At 40.3% G+C, this 24,613-nt stretch overlaps 1 protein-coding gene and 1 pseudogene across 3 annotated transcripts; one reads left to right on the top strand and one right to left on the bottom strand.

Annotated features, from left to right (window-relative positions):
* Positions 1 to 125: 125 nt before the first annotated feature.
* LOC148426738 (uncharacterized) lies at positions 126 to 14,490 on the bottom strand. Of its 3 annotated transcripts, none has more exons than XM_088409704.1 (8): positions 14,345 to 14,490; positions 6,996 to 7,050; positions 6,532 to 6,567; positions 5,738 to 5,770; positions 4,090 to 4,164; positions 3,900 to 3,968; positions 3,664 to 3,706; positions 126 to 1,882 (listed from the first exon to the last, which is right to left on the bottom strand). In XM_088409704.1, the coding sequence occupies exons 2-8, from the start codon at positions 7,039 to 7,041 to the stop codon at positions 1,837 to 1,839; spliced, it is 348 nt and encodes a 115-aa protein (XP_088265830.1). In that variant the 5' UTR covers positions 7,042 to 7,050; positions 14,345 to 14,490; the 3' UTR covers positions 126 to 1,836. The 3 variants fall into 3 exon arrangements, with proteins under 3 accessions (XP_088265830.1, XP_088265829.1, XP_088265831.1); XM_088409703.1 differs by lacking the exon at positions 14,345 to 14,490 and adding an exon at positions 12,127 to 12,604; XM_088409705.1 differs by lacking the exon at positions 14,345 to 14,490 and adding an exon at positions 11,819 to 11,940.
* The window catches only part of LOC148426739 (IgGFc-binding protein-like), a 17,036-nt pseudogene continuing 5,124 nt past the window's right edge, over positions 12,702 to 24,613 (top strand).

The following is a 24,613-nucleotide window of genomic DNA, read 5'->3' on the forward strand; positions in this document are numbered from 1 at the left end:
CTATTAGTGGTAGGACGCTAATGAATATCGCTCAGAGAACCAACCTGTACGATTGGCATATTACCTCTGCATTGCTATGACAACAGGTCAGAGGCAAACGGGCGGTGGAGAAAACAACACCAGTACATTTTTAAAATATATTTAATGACACAATCAATTCAGTTACCTGCTTATACAGATGTATTCCAACAGATATTAGACCTAAACACGGTCTAGATGAGCAGCTGACATAACATTTCCAACTCCTCCTAGGATTGTGTACTTAAATTACTTGCTGAAAAAAAATGCACATTGAAATGTGGACACAAAGTAACTCATACAAAAGTACATATAAACATGGGCATTTACCCTAGAGTCCCAAATTCAACTCACAGCCATATTGGTAAATATTTCACACCAACCAAATACTTCCAACAAAGAAGGGTGCTGCTTATATCAAGACCTTAAATTTAAAAAATTCTCTGTAAATTTGGACATAGACTTTTCAAGCTGGACCAAGATCAGGTAATGGCGGTTAAAAATAAAAGGAGCATGCTGAATGATGGCCGTGTCGCCAAAGAGATGTTGCTCTTTGAAGTTCTGTACAGGTTTAAAAAAAAATAAAAAATAAAACATTCAACGGTAAATGTATTTTAAATACACTGAAATGTTTTGGAGATCCAATTTGTCCTAATGTCCCTTTTGAAACACTGAACCTGCAACAACTTGCTGTGAGGTGTAACGGCAACGTGAAGTCGCTTCCTTTTTCTTTCAAAGCGCACAGTTTACATTTGTGATACCGTTCTCAGCGACCCTCTCACTACACGGCAAGTGGAAACTGAAAAGCCTCACCCCATCCAATTCAACCATTGCTACAACGGGGTCCTCCCCCCAAATAACCAATGTTTGGTCTTACTGAAATGAAAGCTTTGCTTCGCAGAGAATGATTGATAATCCACTAAAACGACAGCAGGGAAACATCATGCTCTGTGTGGACGGACTGGGGGTATTGTTGCTATGTTCCCCAATCATCCATTATGCTTTATTTGATTCATGAGATTTTCACATCCGGCTTTTCCTACAACGATTGTGAGCCACTGACCTGCCTTCTCTGCAGTCACACGGCTATTCACAAGCTGCACAACTGTGGATTTAGAAGAGAGATGTTTCCGAAACAAAACAAGAAAAAAATAACACCCTCATTCATGACAGCCGACGAATTTGTTGCTTTGAGGGCGAGTGTTTGTCCTGACAGTTCCCTTTTTTTTGGAGTGGCTGATGAAAAGGGGATGGCTGAGTACTTTTTATCTTCTATTTCACAGCCTAGTCAGTCTTAATGGGCCAAATACAGTCCCTGTCAGACAAGCGACCCATGTATGGACGTTTTAGCTGCCTCAGTTTGGATTAGCAAATTTAGTCTCAGTCATCCATCATTTCACAAGGATAGGTCTGCACCACGTGTAGCAAATTAAATATTCTTTCACTGCACAGGTTATTTCTGCTAATAAAAACACCAAGGGACTTCTGGCAGTGCAAAACAAAAAATCCTTTAAAAAAAAAGCATTAAGCCGTATTTATTGCCTTTCGATTTAGAATTCCCAAAAAAAGAATCCAGTTAGAAGGTTAGAATGTGTTCCAAGTGTCCCTATATTGGGTATTTGTAGGGTACAAACAGCAGGGACAACAAAATAATAAAAAAAAAAAAGTATTTCACGGCATTACTTATGGATTGATAGATTTTACAGGCACAATACACAGAGCTGTTGAAGAAGCATTATCCTCGTAATGAGCTAATACTGCCTGGTGAGTCGCTCTTGCATGCGTGTGTGATCCAAATTCATTTTACTTTCCCAGGAATTAGACTGCCTCTTTCTGGTCCTGCTCAGTAGGTACAGAGTAAATCCTAGTGACACACAGAAAGAAAACATGGGGGGGTGAGACAGATGAAGTGAGACGGAGCAAAAGAAAACATGTCATCTTCTCGATATTTTTAGGCTACTTCTACGTTTAGCAGCAGGAGGAACATCCGAGTGTCGGAACTCAGGAAATGCATGGCTGTCTCAAACAACAGAGTTCTGACAGGTGCACAGAGGCTGCATCGCCTCAAAACACAGATCACCCCGGGTGGGTCTGTTGATCCAACAAGCCCGAGGTTTCTGATTAAGCGTCTTTTCAGCAGTGCGATCAGTCAGCAGCAAACATGACTAACGCGCACACACAAACACACGTTGCAGCCCCGGGAGGCCGCCAGTAATCCTGCAGAGGAATTTAACCCTTCAAAGCTTGAATTGAATGTCAACTCAACAAATCCTCCAAGATTGTTGGCATCGAGTTTAAACTTTGCAACCGCAAGTTGACCCACTCTGAAGAGTGCCACAACGGCACCAAAGTTAATTAAAGTAATCATGAGAGGCAAAGCTCCTGAGTCCTGACCCTCCATAGCAACAACACAGCGCTGTTCGGGGCGCTAAAAAATGACTTAATTATGTTGACACTGTATTGTACGACACTAGTTGCACAAGTGACCAATATTGACTACTGCTGTCTGACTATTTCTTACAAACAGTTTAATGGGCATTAATAAATCTGAACAATTTGATGCTGACAGCCTGACACAAATTGTAGTTATAATAATAAATGTTTATTATCAAACTGATTAAAGTTGGTCATTCATAACTAGAGGGAAATCTTTTATTTGGTCTTCTGTGCATATATATATATATATATATATATATATATATATATATATATATAGAGAGAGAGAGAGAGAGAGAGATGAATTTGATGTCTTTGGCTATGCCCACAAGTGGACCTGTTACAGACTTGTAAGTTACTTTACTGAGGACAACACCCCAAGAACAGCTTTGAGTAAGTAAAGCCTGTGTTCCACTTGGTGAAGAACATTGCATAACGTAGGGAAGTTTAAATTCGCTATTTTATGAGGTTGGTAGTTCTGTTATTTAACAAAAATGTGATGTTTCCATCACACAGTGGTTTTTGCAAATCATTTTTTGTTGGCATTTGTGCAAGGGACCCAAATGCAAGTATACAAGCATTTAAAGGAATATATACGTTTTGTGGATGTCTGTTTTTCCACATACTAATTTAAGTTCTTGTGCTGCTTGAATGCTGTAGCCACACTTTCAACAGAAGGCCATAGACGCTGCACACAAACCCTCTATTTTCAAAGGTCATCTATAATGAGGTTAGCTGGCGAGCAGGTTAGGTCTTGTTCGATTAGGCCACACCAGCACAGTAGTGCTCCTCGTCTTGAGGCTATTTTTTGATGGCTAAGATGGAGAAGCTAAGAGGTGGGGAGTGTTCAAATGGTGACGCATGACAACCTCAGACTGCGCTGGTAATTGCTAGCAAGTCCAAACAAGCTCGATGGGTGGAAGCTGGTTCCATTTTGCCACCTAAGTGTTCTTTGTTTTTTTTTCCCCTGGTGTTGATGCTGCCAGGTTGGATAACGTGGGGCAATTTGGCAAAGGCAGCAGGGAAACTGTTAGCCACCAGACTGGTTCTGTCACCTGCCGGTTGACTTAGAGTAAAAGTGGAGCACGGAGTTCTCTATCCAACGCTAATATAGTCTGCACCTGCTCTCTATAATGGAACCCTTTAACTGCTGAAATAAAAAAAATAATAATAAATGAAAGAACAATAAAATGAAACTTATGCCCTTACCCCTGCTGCTGTTTGTGCATGCGGCGTCTCACTAAAATTACAGCTGCAAGAGAGAAATGAAAAATGTCAAGAGCTGCAGAAGCTTGTTTGTTTAGGTGTTCACAGTTTTAAATGGCGCACAGGATTACAGCCAAGCATTGTAAAGGCTTTCTCGCAGTGCATTTGTCATCAGTGGACTTGAAACCCCTACTACTTCTCATTTCACACAGTGAGATTTGAACACAACACTAACTTACCAACTATTGCTGCAACTGAGAGTGTCAACACGGTCACGGCTCCAATGATGATGATTAGAGTGAATTGATCTAAAGGAAGAAATAAATTCAAGTTTGACTTTAAGGTGTGACATTTTAGATGCAATCTCAGGCTAACGGACATATTGACAATTAAAAAAGTGTTCTTTTTCCCAGCGGATTGTTTACTCACCTGTTGTGACCTCCGCACCTTTGGTTTTATCAACAAATGTGCCTGAATCATTTACGTCCTGGATCTCAGTAAGCTCTGAAAGAGAAGAAATGGCTTGTCACCTCAGCAGCACATACTGTGGACAGAACCACCGAAGCTCATGACGACGTTACCAAAGAAAGATGTTTATGTTTCTATAGCCTGCAACGAGCCGCTTGTTACTTAAGGTTATAAACACAAATTGAGCACACATTTTGTCTTTTTTGTTGTTGTTTTCAACAATTGTGGAAGTGTTCTTTAGTCAAACAAAACTGCAGTGTATAGCAGAAAGAACAAATAAGACTTTCAAGTTTGAGACATTAACACATCCTTTTTTGATGACCATCTGAGGGCCTTTCCTGTGGCCGGGCCGGAAAAAGTATCTTGGCAAAAACTGAAAACTTATAATCAGCAGAAAATGTTTGCTAAATTACTTGTAGTCTGCAATACAGTGTTTACGTTAAACAGTTGAGATATTTAGTTGTTTTCATAATTTGAATTGCTGATTGCTGATGAATTTGTAGGTTTGAGGGTGAGTGTTTATCCTGACAGATTCCCTTTTTGATTGTGTGAAAAAACTAACAGACATTAGATTTACTACCGACACCTTCCTAGAACCATGCTAGTGTTTTGTCCATTAAATCAATGTATCAATAAAAAAAATAAACATTTATTTCTAATCCCTGTTTTAAAAAACATGACATTTCAAATGGACAATTTGGAAAATGGACAAATGCAGTGATGACTATTGCTAGTTTGGTCTGTAACATGTCAGAAAACAAGCAACGATGTTGATTATTGTTTTGCAAAGTAAAAGCAAATGTTTATTTTTTATCCAAAGCAAAGTTAATCAGTCAGCTTTGTTGAGGAGTACTGAAATCGGATCCTATTTATTGTTGATAAGCTAAAATTTTGAGACCTTTGGCAATTTTTAATTAAAAATTTTGAATTCTAAGTAATTACTTGATTATCGCCCAAAAATAATCAATTTATTTGATAATTGTTTACTCGATTAATTGTTACATCTCTAGTTAAGTGTAATAGTGTTATTGCCTTCGTCACAAATTGGATGGCATGTCAACAAGACGGAAACATATTGGAGATATTTCCAAACGAAGCGAAGGGAAATAAGACTGAGAGCATGAGAGTGGTGGGCTCCGCAGGCATAAACATGGAAATAGCGTCTACTTCCAAGTTGGCTGCTTTGAACAGATCTGTAATTCTATCATATGTCCATCACTGACAAAATGAGGAGTGGCACAGAGAGGCGCACTGAGGGAATGAAAATGCCAATGTTGATTAGCAGACCTGTGGGCAGGATGGCTGGGATGTCGAAATGTTCATTGGCCTTTTGGCACAATAGTCAAGGCCCCTATAGGGAGCTAATTGATTTTATTCAGGACTTAATGGCTGATGGGGATTGGAGGCAGTGGACAGCACTGAAGGTGTTCACACATCCCATAGGTTGGAGAACAACCTGTACACAAAGCTTTGTGACAATAACTACTGAGGGTACAACCTTCCTGTACTCACCTTTGGACATGTGCCATTACACTGTTTGCATTTGTGACGCACACCACACAAAGTCCTACTTCCACTATTTACTCTTGGGAGCTGAAAATCAACTCACCATTTTCCTCAAATGGATCCTCATCATCCTGGCCTGTGGATGGAAGAGAAAATAGATTCAGATGCTATACTTACATCACAATTGGTATCACAATAGCAGGACACATGGGATTATGGTACAAGGTTGACTTTTAGGCAGCAAGCGTGAAAATCAAGTCCTGCACAATAAGAGTAGGTGAGAATGTGAGAATCTCTATATGTGCTTTGTGATTGGCTGGCTAGTAAGTATGAGGAATATTAAATGGCCTGCTTAGCTTCACGCATTCAGCAACAGGGACACGATAATAATAATAAGGAGAAGAAGAATCCAAATTCAGAATCAATTTAAAATGTCCCAAAATCAATATGATAAAAACTTTGATTCATCTGTGTCCATGCTATAAAGGCTATGAAATTTATAGCTAGCTTCAAATAGTAGCAGTTGTTGTCCACATGTTTTTTTTTGGGTGGGAAAGGATGCATTCATTACAATTCAAAACTCAATTAAAAAAAAAAAAAAAGACACTTTGTCTCCTTTTGATATTCTGTTTTGCAAAGCAAACGGAAGCAGTATGATGATTCTTTGCACATCTATTGATTGAAATAATTGTGAATAAAATTTAATCATAAAAAAAAACAAAAAACAAATGTGAATCTAATTGGAGACCCAAAAAATTTGTTAATTAATCACATTTTGAGTCAGTCAAAGATTTCCAACCCTAATAGAAAATATCTGCAAATAATCCATGGATGCAAAATAAAAAGTTTTTTTTTTTTTTTTAACTGTACATTAAGTGTGTATTGTAAATTACATACCGTCAATTGCAGACCCTTCAATCTCATCAGAAAAAACTGTGGAGTACAAGGCATTAATTAACCATACAAGGTTTTTAACCACAGTTTAGCTCATGAATAATAAACATGGACATGACGTGTACAGATAAACAGTTAATATTAAAAGTTTACACACCCCTTTATGATACCAGGATTTTATATTTAAAAATAAAAAAAGATGAACTCCACCCCACCCAACCACCCACCAAATAAATAAATAAGTGACCTATAACCTGTCCTAATCGTAAATGGACTTCAATTTGCAAGTCTTAAGTGTGACGTTCTTAAGACTGACCCACTTGTTCATATTAGACTTTAATGTTATGTTTCCACCTGGCGCAAACTCCACGTGCAGTACTACATGTAGGCAGATGAGGAAAACATGCCGGCACACGGAGGCAGATTAGATATTTATCAGCAGCAACAGCACAGAGATGAGAACTCACCAGTAGCGGTTGGCAGAAGCAGACACAGGATCAACAATCGCATCATCTTCAAATGCTGTTGGGGAGAACGAGAGGAACCAAGTTAAAAATACCATATTCACTCATTGAGATGTGTAAAGAAAATCTTGTGTTTTTGGTTCAGACATAGAGTATGATGGAAAGCTTCAGCGATGCCTATTATTGGTCTTGTTTGGCACCCTGGGAGTCAGCATCTCGTAAGCAGTCAGTGGAAAATTAAAAAATCCTACTTGTGTTGTTTATACTGGTCTAAGGGTATGCATGCAAGGCTACATTGCAACGTGAGGTGCGTGCGAGGAGCAGAGGAGGGTTTTTTTTTTTTTTTTTTCCCACACTGCTCAGCAAAAACAAAGAATTCCGTCACAGTCAGCTGCCAACAGGAGGCTATTTGACATTGTCCTGTCCTTTGTGTCCTATGGCCAATATTTAAACGATTTTCCTACGAAAAGGAATGAGAAGGTGCATTGTTTTTTTATACAATTTGGAGAAAACAAGTACCTTTCAGCAGAGCAAATATTTACCAGTCAACAGTCACACAAGCACTGGAAGTAAATTCCTCATGGCAAAAGGCCCAAAAGTAATCATAACTCCACACCAGCACCACAAAGATGTAAAACACAGCTGTTCCACGTGCTGCTAAACAAAGCCCCAGCTGTATTCAACACAATACACCGGCTGATATTTTTAAAAGAGGAACACATGGGAACGACCTCTCTTCAAGTGGAAGTCCCTCATGACGGCTTTCTGTTGAGACCATGTCATTGAGATTTCCATGGGATCAGGAACCAATACTCACTCTTGCAAGTAATACTGAAGGCGCTTTCTCGCTGACCTTTGTGGCCAGTGGTCATTGTTAGCGATACCCATTGTGTTTGGTTTCCTCCACTATTAATGACTACGTGGAAAGAACCAAAGCACATTACATCCATCACCAAAGCGGCAGTTACAGGTCAATGCTTATGAGCGCTGGTGGATGATACTCATTTCACAGAAATCTATTTTTAATTGCTTTTGACTAATTACTTAGTGAACTGAAGCAAAAAGGAACAGAAAATGAGAGACCAAAAATAATATATATTTTTTTGTATTTTTATTCTACTTTGGTTTGCAATGGTTGCTGTCGTTTGTAGAATTCCATTTTTCTCCTCTGTGGGAATGCACTCTAATGAGTTCAGAGCAGTCCACATCAAGAGTATGTGCTAAATTAGAAGAGTATCACAAACTATTAAGTCGGCCGTACTGGAAAATAAAGACATTAATCACAAAACAGATGTTGATTGGGGAGAGTGTAATGGGGGCTGTTCCAGGCTCTGGAATAGCTGCAGGATCTCTACAAAACCAAAGAAGCTACAAATAAAAACTGCCTCCAAATTGCTTTTCTGAGCCGCTTTGCCTGAAAAAAGAAAGCGGATCCAATTTAGCGAGTATTTATCAAACCAGTCCACTGCGTCTGCATCAAAACGGCTGCTGATGCCTCCAGCATTCTCAAATTGGGAAACATATTCTTGTACAATAGAATGGCGAATGAATTTACTTTTTAATACAAAACCTAAATCACAACACGTAGAAGCTATTATCTTGCTTACGGAGAAGAAATACCAGTTGCCTTAAGGACATATTATAGATTCAAAGATCAGAGAAGCTTAATTTACAAATCATTAAATTATGGAGCAGGGCCCCCACCCATATAATTTATACTACTGATTTTGAAGCTTTGATGCCTTTTGGTCACCAGATTAGGGGTCAGGACCTCAAATAGTTCAATGGATGGATTACTCAAAAGAAAGTGTGTATATATATATATATATATATATATATATATATATATATATATATATATATATATATATATATATATATATACACACACACACACACACACACACACACACACACACACACACACACACACACATTAACGTTACATTGTTACATTAACGGCAGGAACGTCCTCAAGTAATTTGAGTGCCCTGGATCAAAAAATGAGTGCCCGAGGCACTTTTTCTTTCCACTAAAACCCAATCATTAGGGTACACGTCAGAAAAACCAGTCAAGTAAATATGATGAGGCAAACTTCGAAATAAACCTTAGTTTACCAAATAATAAATACCCAGAAATGCCTTGTACACTTTTATTTTGTAGTTGTTTCCTAGAGCATGTCGTGCTGTCAGAGCTTGAGTCTCCCCACTAGAACTGTTGCTCCCAATGCGAATAACACAAAGTTGCTCCAAAATCATGTTCACTCGCCAATTCAGGGCACTTACAAACTGCTTTATTATGCTGGCGTTGACATTTGGCACCTGCTGGCAGTGTTAACAGTGGCTCGGGCTCTGTTAGAGCTGCCTCTAGCATAAATTAGCCACTACGCGAGCATTGCTCGAGTGCTCAATATATGCTATGTAACAGATGTGTTTGACTGCACACTTTGATGCGGACAGCCTGACGTATTTGCCGTTCTTACGGAACACATTATTCAGCTGTTTGAGTTTTCAGTCTTAGTTTCATCTCATAGACCTAAATTTGTGGGGAGAGATTTACCATGTAGAGTTCTGCTAAGCACGGTTTGTGTTAAAGGTTACAAAAAAACAAGAAGGCCGAGGATAAGAAAATTTATAAAGGTTGGCCATTTATAATTAAGTCGAAAGGTCTTATTTGGTCTTGTGTGTATAGTAAAAATACCTTTTTTTTATCTGAATTTGAATATTTGATTGATATTATTGGTAGGATATCTGAATGCCAAAAATATTTGATAACTGTAGTCCTAAAATGAATACTTCTGTAAAAAGTGTCAATCAATTTGACGAATACTTTCTGAATAAAATTTTAATTTGTAACACAGTTCGGTTCTTGCGTCCAATAAAGTAACTTGTTTCAATAAAACGGATTTAATTACATCCTTCCATTTTGCTATTCTGTTCATCCTCATTTGAGTCACGTGAGTTTGAGCCTATCACACCTGACTTAAGGCAAGAGGACATAATAACTTCAAATAGGAATGACCGATGCCATGCAGGTTAATAAACCATCCGTTATCAATAATGAAACACAACTCGTGTAGTTTGCTGAGGCACCAAGAGGATACGCGAATATCCTGTATTGCCCTCTTCCCACTTCTCTGCATGTGAGTGAAGCTGTGACTCAGTTGAATGGATGCATGAACATATCAAACAATAGGCACACATAAATCATAGCTTATTTTAACTGACTGCCCAAAATAGCAGCTACCAGGATGTAAAGACCTCGGATTGACTTCTCCATCAAATGGAGTCGACTGTAAGCTCCAATGCAAAGCATCACAAGGATTCAGACATCATTCATGTCACAAACTGTTAATTCTTAGTACTCAACTACCATGTTGCACACCATAATGTCAACCAACAATCAATCAGGGAGATATTGGCATTTTTTTTTCCATCTAAATGAGGCCGTTTTGGAGCACAGTGAAAGACTGGTTAGCACGTCCAACTCACAGTTCAGAGGTACCATGTTATATTCTTTCAATTCTCATCGCTGTGTGCCTTGCGATTGGCTGGCAACCAGTTTAGCGTGTCCCCCGCATCCCCCCCAAAGACAGCTGAGATAGGCACCAGCACACAAGCGAACCTAGTGAGGATGAATGGTGATAGAAGATGAATTGATGGGAGGATGAGGCTGGTTTGCAGAAAACGGAGGGTGACTCCCTCCAAATTCAAATGCCCAATGGTCAAGTGGCTGGGAGTACACACAAAAATTTAAGAAGACCTGGATGTGGAATAACCATTCTTCATGGCAGAATGGGAAACTTCAGCATACAGCATGAAATATCAGTGTACCTCACTGGAGCTCAAATCACAATCTAAGTCTTATCACATAGCAGGAGTGAACTCCAGACCCTGACTTGGGTCATGCTAAAACACACCAAAAGGTAAGTTAATCGACAACAGCAAGAAGATTCCAACCAGTTGCAGTAGAATGTTCAGCCAGGTTCATCCCAAGTTCACTGGCACAGGCTTGTCCGGGACCCGGTATACATTTCATAAAGAATTGTGGTGAAACCAACATAGTATTGTTTTTTTGTTTGTTTGTTTTATATCTCAGATATTCAATATTTTAAGATATTGCCTCTAACATCAATCAATATTTTTTGGTCTTTGTACCCCGTTGCACACATTCCATTCAACATCGGGTGTAGATACAGAATTTTGGCAAGTGAGTTTACATGCTTCACTATATCATTCTCAGTTAGGCCTACATACAGTACTGTATATAATTACTAACTTCATTAGGAATTGTTTTAAAATCATATCTAAGTTAACAGTGTCGTGAGGATTTAGATATTTTTGTAGGGCACTGCTTTGATCGCTTTGATGTAAAAGCATTTTGGACACTTAATTATTTCTTCCACAGCTAGACACACTTCTGACTTTCATATGTAATGTTCTGTATTATAAATGATTATTTAAGACATTGCTTGTACAGTTAAATACAATAAAATACACATAAAAAAATGCTTCATGACAGCAGTTTGACTGTGGACGAGATTTTCTTTTCTTTTTCCAATTCCAAATAAAGCCGAGGAAAATAGGCTGTGAAAGACTGACTTAACGGGTTTCAGTGTAACTTCATGAACCAATAACATTGTGCGTACTATATTTGATGGAAAATAATACAAAAATAATGCTCAGTCTCAAAAGGGGGAAGCCTGGCAGATTATGGAATTGAAACGTATTTAAAAACTCTCAATCCAGATCATAAAAGACTGACACACAATAGTCATTGGTTGGGCCATATCCTACTGTTAAGAGATTTCATAAAAATCAGCTCACAATAATGCATCTTGTAATCCTGCTTGCAGACAGTTAAACAAAATAGCACCAAAAGATAACCTCCAGCGCTGAGATATAGATAGCAAAAAATAAGTTGAACAAAGAGATAAAGCGGTCCTGTCTGGCCTCTGACATGCTGCTCATAATGATTTGTAAGTTCTGCCCATATGCAGTGTGCGGCAGTTCTCAACCGTTATTTTATCGAGATGTCATATTTTTTTCTTGCTGCATTACAGCAAGAAAAAAAAATAGCACAATCATTTGAAAGGATCACGTGGTAAGATTAGTAATAACTGAATTATACATACCAATATACAGAGAGAAGTGAAGTTGATGAAGTGCATCCTTGTTTTGCCCCTGTGCAGTGTGCCATTAAAAATGACACACTCCCCTAAGGTGCAGCCCACTTCCTTACAGGAATCCGCTGCTTCGTGTGTCAAACCCGGGCCAAAGTTTGCTCTCACCCACGAGTGTGGTGGGAGGAGAGGGAAGGAACGAGGGGAATTACACAGCCGTCTTTGTTGGGCGCTGGGTAATACCGCTTCATCAAATTTGTTGGTGCTGTGGAAACTACCTCGGCTGCTTGCGTTTTAGTGAATTAGTCGCCACAACTTCCGGTAACGTTCTGTGCAGTGAAACATTATAGTCCCACACACTTCAAACGAATCATATATTTAAAACAAACATACTTATAAAACGGGCATTTTTTTCTTCTCTGCCTACCACAATATATCAGCGTTAATTGGACAACAACAAAAACAACAACACACGGGACCTTATCACGATGAACTCCAGCCGACATCTCGCGATAACTGATAAAGCCATATCAATTGCAGGTGCTTTAATTGACAGCCGTAGCTCTCGCCGCCCATGGAGCTACCTTGAAATCTCTCCTCTATCTAAAACTAAAGTCAATATTGTTTCTGGTTTTGTTGTTCTATTACGGGAACAATGCAGCTTCTTCTGCTGCTCCACGTGTGCCTAGTGTGCTTAGGTGAGTGCCGGCCGAGTTGCTTAAAACGTATACTGAGTAAATTTAAAAAATGTCCCTCCTGAATTTAACAACAGGAGGAATGTTGCTAACCAAGGTAGAATAACATAGCAAAAGTTGTAAAACTGTTTTAATTGTTGGAATTTAAAATTGGCGCCACCGCAATATTAACGTCTTCAACCAAGTGACATTGTATTAATAAAACTGAACAAAGTCTACTTAGCAAGTATTAATGTCGCATGTATGATACTTGATCTGTAATATTTTACTATCATCAAACTCCTCAAATGGACGACAAAAAATGAGTAACAAGTCTTGAATGTTATGTTTTTATTCTTCATCTCTTCAATTTTACCCACCTGTTCCTGTCATGTTTTTGACATGTGTGCATTCAAAATTAAGTGGCAAACTAGCTATGTTGGCCGAGTGAGCTGTGATGACAATCTTAGTTTACAATTGCTGTTGACTCTGGGAAATACCCACGTGTGTCTTTAAATTTCTGTTTGTTAACATCAAAGATGTCCACAATTATTTTCTTTTGAGGGTTTGTAGAAAACGTGTCTGGTATATGTTCTATCAGGATTCAATCTTAAATTGAATATGTGGGAAATTTAGAGCCTGCACTGCATTGTGGTGGATATTGTTCGTTCAGGGCTCAACTTACAAATGTCACATGACTCACCCCCCCACCCACCCAAAAAAACAAAAAAAAGTGATTTCAGGGTTCACTTCCCCTTCAAGGTATTGCTACAAGGATGCATGAGATATAAATATACCATCATTTGAGAAACTACAGCACATTTGAAATGTTCATAACGCAGTTATAATTTGAAAGTCCCCTGTTCAGTGCATTCCAGATGTGATTGGCTTTTATTTGCAGAATGTTAGACGGATATATCAGCAACGTCATTGCTTGGGGTGTCACGATACATCAATGTGTTTTCGGCAACCTCTGTACCTTGCCAGGTTTCCATACAAAACAGATTGGGTGAGGGAATTTTCTGAGTCATGCAGTAGCTATTGACGATCCAAACTGACTACATGCTGCATTTGCATCATTTGGTTAGTATATACACCCCTGCCCCACCCCCTTACTTAAAACAGTGCTCAAGTCTGGACAATTCCTTGCCCGCCCAACATCAGTTATTTGTCCACCTTAGTGTTGTTTGGGCTGTGCTTGTGTTCCAGCTCTTGGAGCAACTCAAATGAATGCTCTGTGTTTTTGTATGAGGAAACTTTATATTTTTGTTTTCTAACTTTTGTCTCCGCTTTCTTAGGGATATGGTTCAGCAGCGTACCTTAGAAATAATGGCGCAGACCATACAGAGTTAGGTTTTTTTGTTTGGTCGTTGTTCAGCTGTTTTAACTGCACCGCAAATAATAAAATCAAAAGTATATATATATTTTTAATATATACATATATAGTTACACTTGCTCTATTGTAAGCTGGATAGCATTGTTTGAAATATCATAGATGTATCATGCAAGTATCCCCCTGTCTCCACAGAGCATGCACACAGACATTTAAAACTTACCTTAAAAGTTTTCTGAACCTCAGGATTCTCTACAGACTGCTGGTATGTTATTGCTCTCCCGCAGAGATCCTTGTTATCATGGAAAGACTGGAGCCAGTCTGCACATTTAATACAGGTGTACCCAGTCAGGAACTAGGAGCATACACTTCATTGGCTGCTCCGCTGGCTGAAATCTGACACCATACTTCTTATCTCTGCTTGCACACTGGAAAACCTGTATAACTCTGCACACGAGATGTTATCAGCCGGCTGCAAGTGTGTGGTTTACAGTTGTAAATGCAACTGCTGTCATAGTTGCCCGACCTACTCATGTTAGACTTTATGCAGGAATATCTTCCTTTTAAGATGTCTGATTAATCATCTAATGAATTTTGATTTCCTTCACAGGTTTCTCTGGGATGAGTATTGGGTGGAATTTTCTGATGATGTTTCCACCTCATAATGACCCCGCAGCAAATGTTAGCCACCGAGTCACAATAACAGCAACTGGTGTTTGGACTTCAGTCACTGTCAAAGTCCTGCAAAGTGACTTCAAACATCATGTCTTTCTCCATGCCTCTCAGTCACTTAGTTTTCACCTGCCTTCGTCTGTGGGAATGGCCAGTGCTCGTCCCTCCTCTCTCCTCAGTGTAGCATCTGTACGGCCCGTTACCATTCTTGCCACATTGTGCACTCAAACTGGATGTGAACATAACCTCCTTCATGATCTGTCTTCCTGAGGGACCCATTATTATCCAGTTACCCCAAACTTCCCACATCAAATATCTGTCAGCGAGATGGTGGTCACCAACTCCGATCGAGAGACATCAGTGGAGATCTTCCTCTCAGGGGATGTAGTCTTTAATGGAGTGTTATACTCTGAGGGAAGTTTCCTCAAGTTGCGTTTAGGGTCATTTAGAGCATCTACCTCCAAAGTAATTTCAGCCTTTCTGGCTCAGAACTTTATGCCCAAGAATCAGAAGGGGTTATAGTTGGTTTTGTCCCTCCCCTAGTAAACACTGCAATGAGTCCCAGTTTCCTTTTGGCTATGGTACACATGAACTCCAAACAATGTCAGCACCAGTAAAGGGCAGATGAGTTTTTCTTTAAGTAAAGGGATTATGAAGACCAAGTTTGGGCCTCAGATGAAGTTCACATCATTAGCGACGTTCCAATTCAGCTCATTTACTACAGACAAAACACTGAGCAGAGTTCTTCAACTATGACTGCATTGCTGTGGAAGATATCTGCCAGAGAGATAAAAATGTTTTTACTTTACGCCAAGATCTAAATATCACTTTTTACTCAAATAATCTGACCAAATCTGCTAAATTCCTGGAAGAAGCCAACAACAAGGGCTCTGGATCTCCTTATGCCGATCTGGGACAATATCTGAGTGCCTTAAACAAAGAACTGCATCCATCAATGTGTGAAAAAAGTGAGTACCCCCCCCCCCCCCCCCCCCATTGTTCAGATATAGATGTGTGCTACCTGCCTCCTTGTCTTTCAGAAATGCGCTGTGACTTGCACTGTCATCTATATAATACAAAGAACAGTGCGCTATCAAAAATGGACATCAGTTCTGTTCCTTAAACTAAAATATGCTCTGTATGGGGTGATTCTTACTATCGCACCTTTGATGGAAGACATTTTGTTCTTCTGGGAAATTGTAATTACACATTAGTGCAGACCACTTGTCCAGGCATAAATTCTTCCACTCCACTCTAAGTTAAGCTAGCCAGAGCATATATGAAGGGTGTGAATGTCTCCAGCATTCACAGTGTGGAGATAAAAAGCCATGGTTTTAACATATCTATAGTTAAGGGGGAGCTGAATCAAATCAGGGTAAGAACACTCACCACTATTGAGGAACAAATTGTCATTCATTCATGCATTTATCTAGTCACTGTCTTTTTTTTTTCCTTTGATATTCATAGGTCAATGGACATCCCACCGATCATCTTGGGTAATGGGATCCTTAGAATGTATCCAAGTGGTCCCACTATTGTTCTGGATACTTCCTTTGGCATGACTCTCCAGTATGACTGGGTTCATAATATCCAGGTTGAAGCTGACCTAAAGCTACATGGACATCTGTGTGGCCTTTGTGGAAACGCCAATGACAGCACCTCAGATGACAAAATCAATTCTAATGGTACTAATGAGTCCAAAAGTATAGATTTCACCCTCTCCTGGGTGTTGGACAACATCACTGCATGTATAGAAGACTGTCACGATGGCCCATGTCAAGTGTGCGGTTCCACACAATCTAATCCTGGAGTAAAGGCCAACTCCAATGAGAATAAATGCACTTTACTGAAGAGGAAAGATGGACCTTTTAGTGACTGTCATTTCTATATTGATCCTGAACCCTTTGTTCGTAGTTGTGAGGACAGACTGTGTCTCGGAGCTGCCACTTTGGGGTGTAAGATTTTGAATTCTTATGCCAACATCTGCCAGAGGCTTGGAGGAAGGCTCCAAAACTGGAGAGCACTCACAAAGTGCCGTAAGTTCCAAACTATTGTTTCCTTTTTTTTTTTTTTAATGTATTAAATGAGAAGGGCCAAGAATTTAACTTAACCATTTACCCCCCTCCAGGTCTGACTTGTTCTATAAATAGCCATTATAAGTTGTGTGGGTCCACCTGCCAGGCAACATGTGGTAACCCAGATCCCCACCGTAACTGCTCTCGCCCATGTCTGGAATTGTGCCAGTGCAACAAGGGATTTTTGCTAAGTAATGGAAAGTGTGTCTTACCCAGTGAGTGTGGCTGTGTCCACAATGGGTCTTACTGTTAACCCACAAAGTTCTTTTGGATAGATGAGCAGTGTGAAGAGAAATCCATCTGCCAACCTGGATCCAAGACTGTTATATGCACTCATTCTCACTGCCAGACTGGAGAAATCTGTAAGGTTCTAAATGGTGTTCTTGGAAAACGTCTTGCTGTTTATTCCATTGAGATGTCATATAAATGGCATAGCAAAGTTGCGGTAAGTTGCATAATTTGCTGTACGCAGCATTTTAACAGGTTTTATTTACTAATTAATTTAATCTGTTTTAGGTAAACGGTCAGCTGATGAACCTTTCTTCTGTTTTGAATCAAGGCAAAATAATGCTTTATCTGAAAGGACAGTCAGTGTGTATAGAAACAGACGTTGGTGTTGTCCTGACATACAGCCCAGACATATTGACTGTCACAATGCCCAAGGTCTTTGCTGGTAATCTATGTGGACTGTGTGGTAACTTAAATGATGAGATACAGGATGACCTGCTACCAGATGACTTTGATATTACTCAAGCAGTCAGACAATGGAGAACCAGCGCTGAACATGAATGTTGGGATGTGCCTATCAGCACTTCAGGCTGCAGTTCACAAGAGCAGGAGCTTTATCGGGAAAAACATTTCTGTGGCAGACTAATAGATCCTTAGGGGCCATTCCAGAGCTGCCACAAAAAAAGTGGAGCCACAAGATTTCTTTGATAACTGTGTTCATTACCTCTGCAATGGTAACCAGACAACCCTTTGCCAGATTCTGTCCCGGTATGTTTCAGTATGTCAAGAAATTGGTGCAGAAGTGGATGAATGGCGAGGCCCTAACTTCTGCCGTAAGTAATCAAGTAGAATCCTACCTCTAGGACTTCATTTTAGAGTTAGTTTGAATAATTTACTGTCCTCCTTTTCCTTAGCTGCCACATGCCCATCGAAAAGTGAATACCGCCTCTGTTCCACTCACATATTTGCCTGTGCCCAAACCTAAAGTCTCCTTTCAGAAAGATGCAAAGGAAGGCTGTTTTTGCAAGCCTGGGTTTTTCCACAGTGATGGGGAATGTGTACCAAATTCTGAATGCGGCTGCAGTTTTAATGGCATTTACTACAAACGTCATGAAAATACCTATCCTGACGAGAACTGCCTTCGGTCATGTCTATGTATGGGCCACAATGTCATGCATTGTAGAACACACACATGTCCATATGGAACAGTGTGTGGTATCAAACTTGGCCACCGTGAATGCCATGCCTCACATTTGAAATGCACCATCATGGGTGGCAGGCACTTAAAAACCTTTCAGGAAGATCACTTCGATTTGGAGATGGGTAATCTGCATTTCCTCTTATTCAAGCTGTGTGACGAATCTGGGTTTTCTGCTGTTATACACAAAGGCCAGCTGTACCTTAATATCCATCAAATGACCTTGTCCATCAAACAGTCCGGAAAAGTTGAGGTAAATGCTTCAAATTTACCAAGAGATGTTTCCCAAATATAATAAATGTGCCATTTCTTGCAGATTGATGGTGTTACAAAATCACTACCTCTTTATATTAATGGTGTCGCAGTACTGCTTTCTGGCTCGCTGACGCGCATCATCGCGGCAGATACTAGCACTGTGGTCACCTTTGGAGGACCTCAATTAATACAGCTGACCATTCTAGCAACACACAAAAGACTTTGTGGCTTGTGTCAAAAAGCTGCTGCTGGGGCTACAGATGACCAAGAGAGTCTGATGTCAGATGATCCCATACAGACAGTTTCCTGGTTTGGCCTTTCTCCCTCTGTAACAAACTGCTCCAATGGCTGTCATGAATGTTTTTTATGCAGCTCTGCTAAGGAATATGAATCAGATTACCTATGTGGCCTGTTGCTTGCTCCTGCAGGCTTATTTGGGAGTTGCCACTCCATAGTGGACCCAATGCCATATTTCCATAACTGCGTGAAAGATTTGTGTAGGTCAAATAACACTGAAACGTTTTGTGACAGTCTGGAGCAGTACACTTTTGCCTGCCAGGATGACGGAGCTGAGGTCAAACCATGGAGGGGGAATAAATGTGGTAGGCTTAATTCATATTTTTTGTTTGTTGTAAAACCACCCAGATCTGTAAACACTCACAGTCCCAATGGTTAATTATTTTAAGAAGCTTCTTAAAATCACCTACCCCCAACCCACATTCTCTCCCACAGCACGTTCATGCCCTGAGCATTCCCACTACAGTATATGTGTTGGTGCATGTCCTGAGTCCTGCGGTATAATATCTGATGTACCGTGTCCATGGCTCTGCTATGAGGGATGTCAGTGTGACTCTGGATAAGTGCAGAGTGAGAATGGCTGTGTGAGACCTGAGCAATGTGGATGTTTCTACCTTGGGCAGCACTATGAGGCACGCAATTAGATTGTATACCTTTTTAACAAGTTAGTTCATTGCAATTGAAATTAAAACATAAGCAACACCCATATAAAACTTGACAAAATAAAGGCATACAATGTTTTACAAATGAGTCACCAACACAATTTGGCTGTAACGTGCTACATGCTACATTTACTTTGAAAAGAAACATGTTTCCTTCACTTCCTTAAAAAGCAGAAAATTATAGTTGATGCCTGCAAAACCCAGTTAAAATCTCACAAAACCCCAAAGTTCCTTTGCGTAACCCCAGAGGTACTGGTACCCACATTTTTGAGAACTTATGGTGTAACTGGCAAAGAACTATTTTATAAGGCATGTTATTTGACGTAATTGGCTTGGTCTGACTTGCATAATATCCTTAAAATATTTAGACTTTACATGTTCAGGATTTTTGGCACGGATCATTAAAACGTAGCCATCATGAATCTGATCACAAGAAAGCAAAATGTACAGTATATTTAACTTATTAACTGTACACTATTTATAATGCATCACAAAAATATTTATGTGTATAAAATATATCATTTTGCCATCGCTTGGCAGGTTTCCATGCCCGAGACTGACAGATGCAAAAGTATAAACCTCAATGACCTCTAGGAGGCATTCAAGAACTGGCCAGGCATAAAACGAACATTCATATAGGTAAAGCAAAAGAAACTTCTGACAGAAATAATGTACTGTTACATAAACACGTTGTCATTTACCAATTGTCAATTACCATATTGTAATTGAATTCATTTGCGGCACCCACCAAATACTGCAAATAAGGAACCGGGGCAACAGCAAACACTCCTGTAACTCTGGAAAATGAACATTAGGTCAAATAAAAGCTGTAATGTTGCCCCTCAAAACAGTCTTTTATTTGCGAACTGATCAATGACTGACCGCTCTGCAAATTGACATTGCACCCGATAACTTTTTGTTTCCAAAAAATTATGCAAAATGATCAAACCAGTTTTGCATAAAGTCTGAAAGGTTGCTTGTTCATTCGACCTTAAAGAAATGTCTAACAACATGTGCTTTGTTTTTTCTCCACTTCTATTTTTCAATAGGTTGGCGACATTTTGTGGAATGTTAACTGTACTAAGAAGTGTAATTGCTGCGCCACTGCCACCCTGTGTTGTAGAGCAGCCTTTTGCTCAAAGTGGCAGAACTGCGTATTTAATGAAGCGTGGCATTGTGAATAGAAAGAGAGTGAGCCCATCCTCTTCATATACTTGGCATTTCTCCACAATTGTTCAGTCAGGTCCTGCATGCAGCAATTTTTTGCACTCAAAGCTTTTCTTATTTAATGCCTCTTCTCCTACACTTGTTGCACTGTACCCTTCTTTACCCTTCTTTAAATCAGGAGGATGTTATTTTCCTGTTGAACTGTTACACCGTATAAACATTTTTGACCAGTCTGCCTTAAGGCATAAGCAAGACTGAATCTAAATTGATGGCAAAACAATATTGTAAACTTTAATTTTGAGTAATATAAAATGTATGCATTCCTCCCCCTCTTCTGTCAGCCTTCTACTGCCCAGCAAATAGCCATTATGAAACGTGTGGGACGGCCTGCCCTGCTACCTGCGAGGCCCACTTCAATTCATCCTGCACTGAAGGATGCCAGTGTGACCCTGGTTTTCTTCTTGATGGCAACATCTGTGTCACTCCATCTCAGTGCGGCTGTACATACAATGGAGTTCATTACCAGAGCAACAAGACTTTTTGGGCTGATGAATCATGTACATGACGTTGTGCCTGTAATCCTTTCACGCGCCAGATCCACTGCCATGATGCTTATTGTGGTGATGATGAGTATTGCCGTCTCCAGGATGGAATCACAAGCTGTGTGCAGCGTAATTATACAACGTGCCGCTACAGCGGTAGTCACTTTTGACAAGCATGAGTATAATTTCCTTGGCACCTGCCAGTATCAGTTACTGGGCATCTGTGAACAGGGCCATGGTCTTGAATTCATCAAAGTTGACGTGCGGACGAATCCATATAATCATTTGGCACCAAATGTCTTGGTCATCATAAATAACATGTGCAACTGGACAACAAAAATCCAGGAAGGGTAGAGGTAAGTCTTATTTTTTAAGCCCTTAGGTTAATATTGCATTGTTGATGTGTTGCGCAGCACTGTGATGACGCAGTTGTCACTCTTGCAGGTTGATGGCACCAAGAGGAGCCTGCCATTTTATGTCAGCGGAAGCACATTAGTGTATTCATTGGGACTGCACACTTACATCCATTCGACAGTTTTCTCTTTAAGTCTTAGCAAAGAAGGGATCATAGTCATCAGCCTCTCTCGTCAATATGCTAATGCTACTTGTGGCCTATGTGGGAACTTCAATTCTGAGCCTGCTGATGACCTCACAGTGAATGGCACACAGGAGCATCTCACTCCGGAACAATTTGGAAAAGCTTGGAGAAGCGGACAGAACCACTCGTGTGTGGAAGGCTGTCGAGGTGGAAGCTGTCCAAATTGTTCATCTAAGGCTTTGGAGCACTTCTCTGACCCAGCGGCTTGCGGGAAGATTCTGGAAGTTAATGGACCATTCAGACACTGTCATAGCAAAGTGGACCCCTCCAGCTTTTACAAGAGCTGCGTCAGTGACCTGTGTCTTTATGGAGATGTGCAGCCTGCAGTGTGCCGTTCTCTGGCTGAGTATGCTGATGTCTGCCTTCATCGCAAGGCTTTAGTTCATGCCTGGAGGAGCCCTGAATTTTGCTGTGAGTATTAAACTGCTCAGCACTTGTGTTGCAACACATTGCAATTTTTGTATTAATAGTCAAATTCTCTCTGCATGAAAATTATGGTGTGATATCTGACAGTTTTTTTTCCACATAAATCAAAAGCTGTTGCAGATGCAGTATAAGTTCATTAAACCACGACCTTCTACCCATCCACTAGATGGTACTAATGTTTCATTAGTAACTCGCACACTGACCTACTCCTGCCCTTTCTCTTTTGTCCGTACTGTATCTTTGCAGATGATGCATGTCCCTCCAGTACCAGCTACAACATGAGCAACTCCCCTATTGACATTTGGTTCGCGTAATTTGACAGTTGAGGTCCCTTCAAACATTGGCGAGAACTGTCTCTGTGGACCTGGTTTGGTCCACAGTGGAAGTATCTGTGACGATCCAGCCAACTGTGGCTGCTGGCACAAAAATGCAGAATACATCCTACCAGGAGAGGACAAGTCAACATGTGAGCAAAGATGTTTGTGTCATCCTGGTGGGAACATGACATGTGTTGATGTGTCATGTAGTCAGGAGGAAGAGTGTGTCCTGATCGGGGGCATTCAAGGTTGCCACCCCAAAGCTCAAATGGCCAATTGCTACATTAATGGATCCCATTTGAATATGTTTGATGGACAGTTTTTTTAATTTAATGGTTCAGGTAACTACGCTCTAGTAGAAACGTGCAAGGGCCGAACTATGGAGCCACTTTTGATCGCTGTGTGTAGTAACCACAGTGAAGGCATACAAATTAATATACAGTACTAGTCAACAACATGACTAATGATGTCAACTTCATACCTTGATCAAATCCAAGTAAGTCATGAAAAATCTAATCACGTTAATTGATAGGCAATCTGCACTTAATGATTTGCTTAATATTTTTGTTTTTTAGGTTAATGGCGTTTACAAGAACCTCCCATTCTCAGAAAACAATGTCACTGTGCATTAGAAAAATGAATCGATGACTATCAAGGCTGCACATTTGATGATTATTTCTGACATTCGCAACTATGTCGAGGTCAAGCTCTCAATTGCTTTTTATAATACAACGTGTGGCCTTTGTAGAAACTACAATGATGATCCCTCAGATGACATGCAGCTACCCAATGGAACTGCTATCTCTGACCCAGTTATCTTTTGGCAGTCATGGAAATTGTCACGCTCAGATTCCTCTTGCGACGAAACGTGTAACAGCACCTGCCAACGTTGTCGATCCCCTACGCTAGAGTATACCTCTAACCTGTATTGTGGCATTCTTACCTGGCCAAAGGGGCCATTTTCTGCTTGCCACAATGCAACATTCCCTCAGAAATATTACACCCAGTGCCTGAATAAACTTTGTGTTGCGGATGGCCAAAAGCAAGCTTTATGTGAGGCATTAAGGGAGTACGAGGCGACATGCAAAGTGGCTGGTGTGAATGTCGACCCCTGGAGAAACATCACAGGCTGCGGTAAGCCCAACAGATGGTGATTTTTTTTTCCTCCTTTTGAAAGCGCACAATAAAATAGGTAAGACTTATTTCATTTGTGTCTTCTATAGCTAGGCAATGCCCTCAGTTCAGTCATTTCAGCCATTGTGCCAACGTTTGCTCCACCCTCTGTCCAGAGATGAGCTTCGCTACAAAGTGTCCCAGACACTGTGAGGAAGGATGCCAATGTGATGCTCAGCACCTTTTATAACGGTCATGAATGTGTGCCAGCAGGGCAGTGCGGCTGCATGTATGAAGGGTGAAAACTAGAGGTGGTGATTTAATACTTGGCTTAGGAAGCATGTTCTCATATTCCAAATATTCATTACTGGTTAATTTTAATGGCAGGTCTCTGGTAGCAAACTTCTACATAACTGCACTGTCAACTGTACTTGTGGGCCTCCACTTATCTGTGAGGAACACAAGTGTCCACCACTGCACATCTGTATGCTTCTGAATGGAATTCTTGGTTGCCACAAAGTTGGTAAGATTATTTGAGAGAGAAATATATTACCCCATCTATTTTTCTTGGTATGTTTATCATCTGTTTTAAAACTCATTTTCTCAGACCAAGATCCCTGTGAGGTCAAGTGTAACAAACCTGATTATTGCTACCTCAGCAATGGTGAAGCAGTTTGTGAGAGCCCGCCCGGGCTGTGTTGGACCTTGGGGAGCAAACACTACCACACTTTTGATGGATTCAGCTATGACATCAAGGGTACCTGCACCTATCTTCTTTCCGGCAGCAAAGGTGCAGCAGGAGTGACACCTTTCATGGTTTCTAAAAAAAAGTGACGAAAGAAGTGTCCTCTACACAGCTGGTGACTGTACAAGCATATGGATTTGTCATTAAGTTGGCTGAAAAGGACAGTGTTCAAGTACATGAAATTTACCGTTAAGTGC

This window comes from Hippichthys cyanospilos, chromosome 3 (assembly GCF_059441005.1).
Source record: "Hippichthys cyanospilos isolate Australia breed blue-spotted pipefish chromosome 3, RoL_Hcya_1.0, whole genome shotgun sequence".
NCBI lineage: Eukaryota > Metazoa > Chordata > Actinopteri > Syngnathiformes > Syngnathidae > Hippichthys > Hippichthys cyanospilos.

What these genes read in the sequence shown, in the direction of transcription:
- LOC148426738 (XM_088409703.1), bottom strand. Translation starts at nt 12,162, where the DNA reads ATGCACTTCATCAACTTCACTTCTCTCTGTATATTG. An exon ending in CTCAGTTGCAGCAATAGTTG is followed by an intron (nt 3,707 to 3,899) that starts GTAAGTTAGTGT and finishes TCTCTCTTGCAG; the next exon opens with CTGTAATTTTAGTGAGACGC. An exon ending in ATGCACAAACAGCAGCAGGG is followed by an intron (nt 1,883 to 3,663) that starts GTAAGGGCATAA and finishes GTGTGTCACTAG; the next exon opens with GATTTACTCTGTACCTACTG.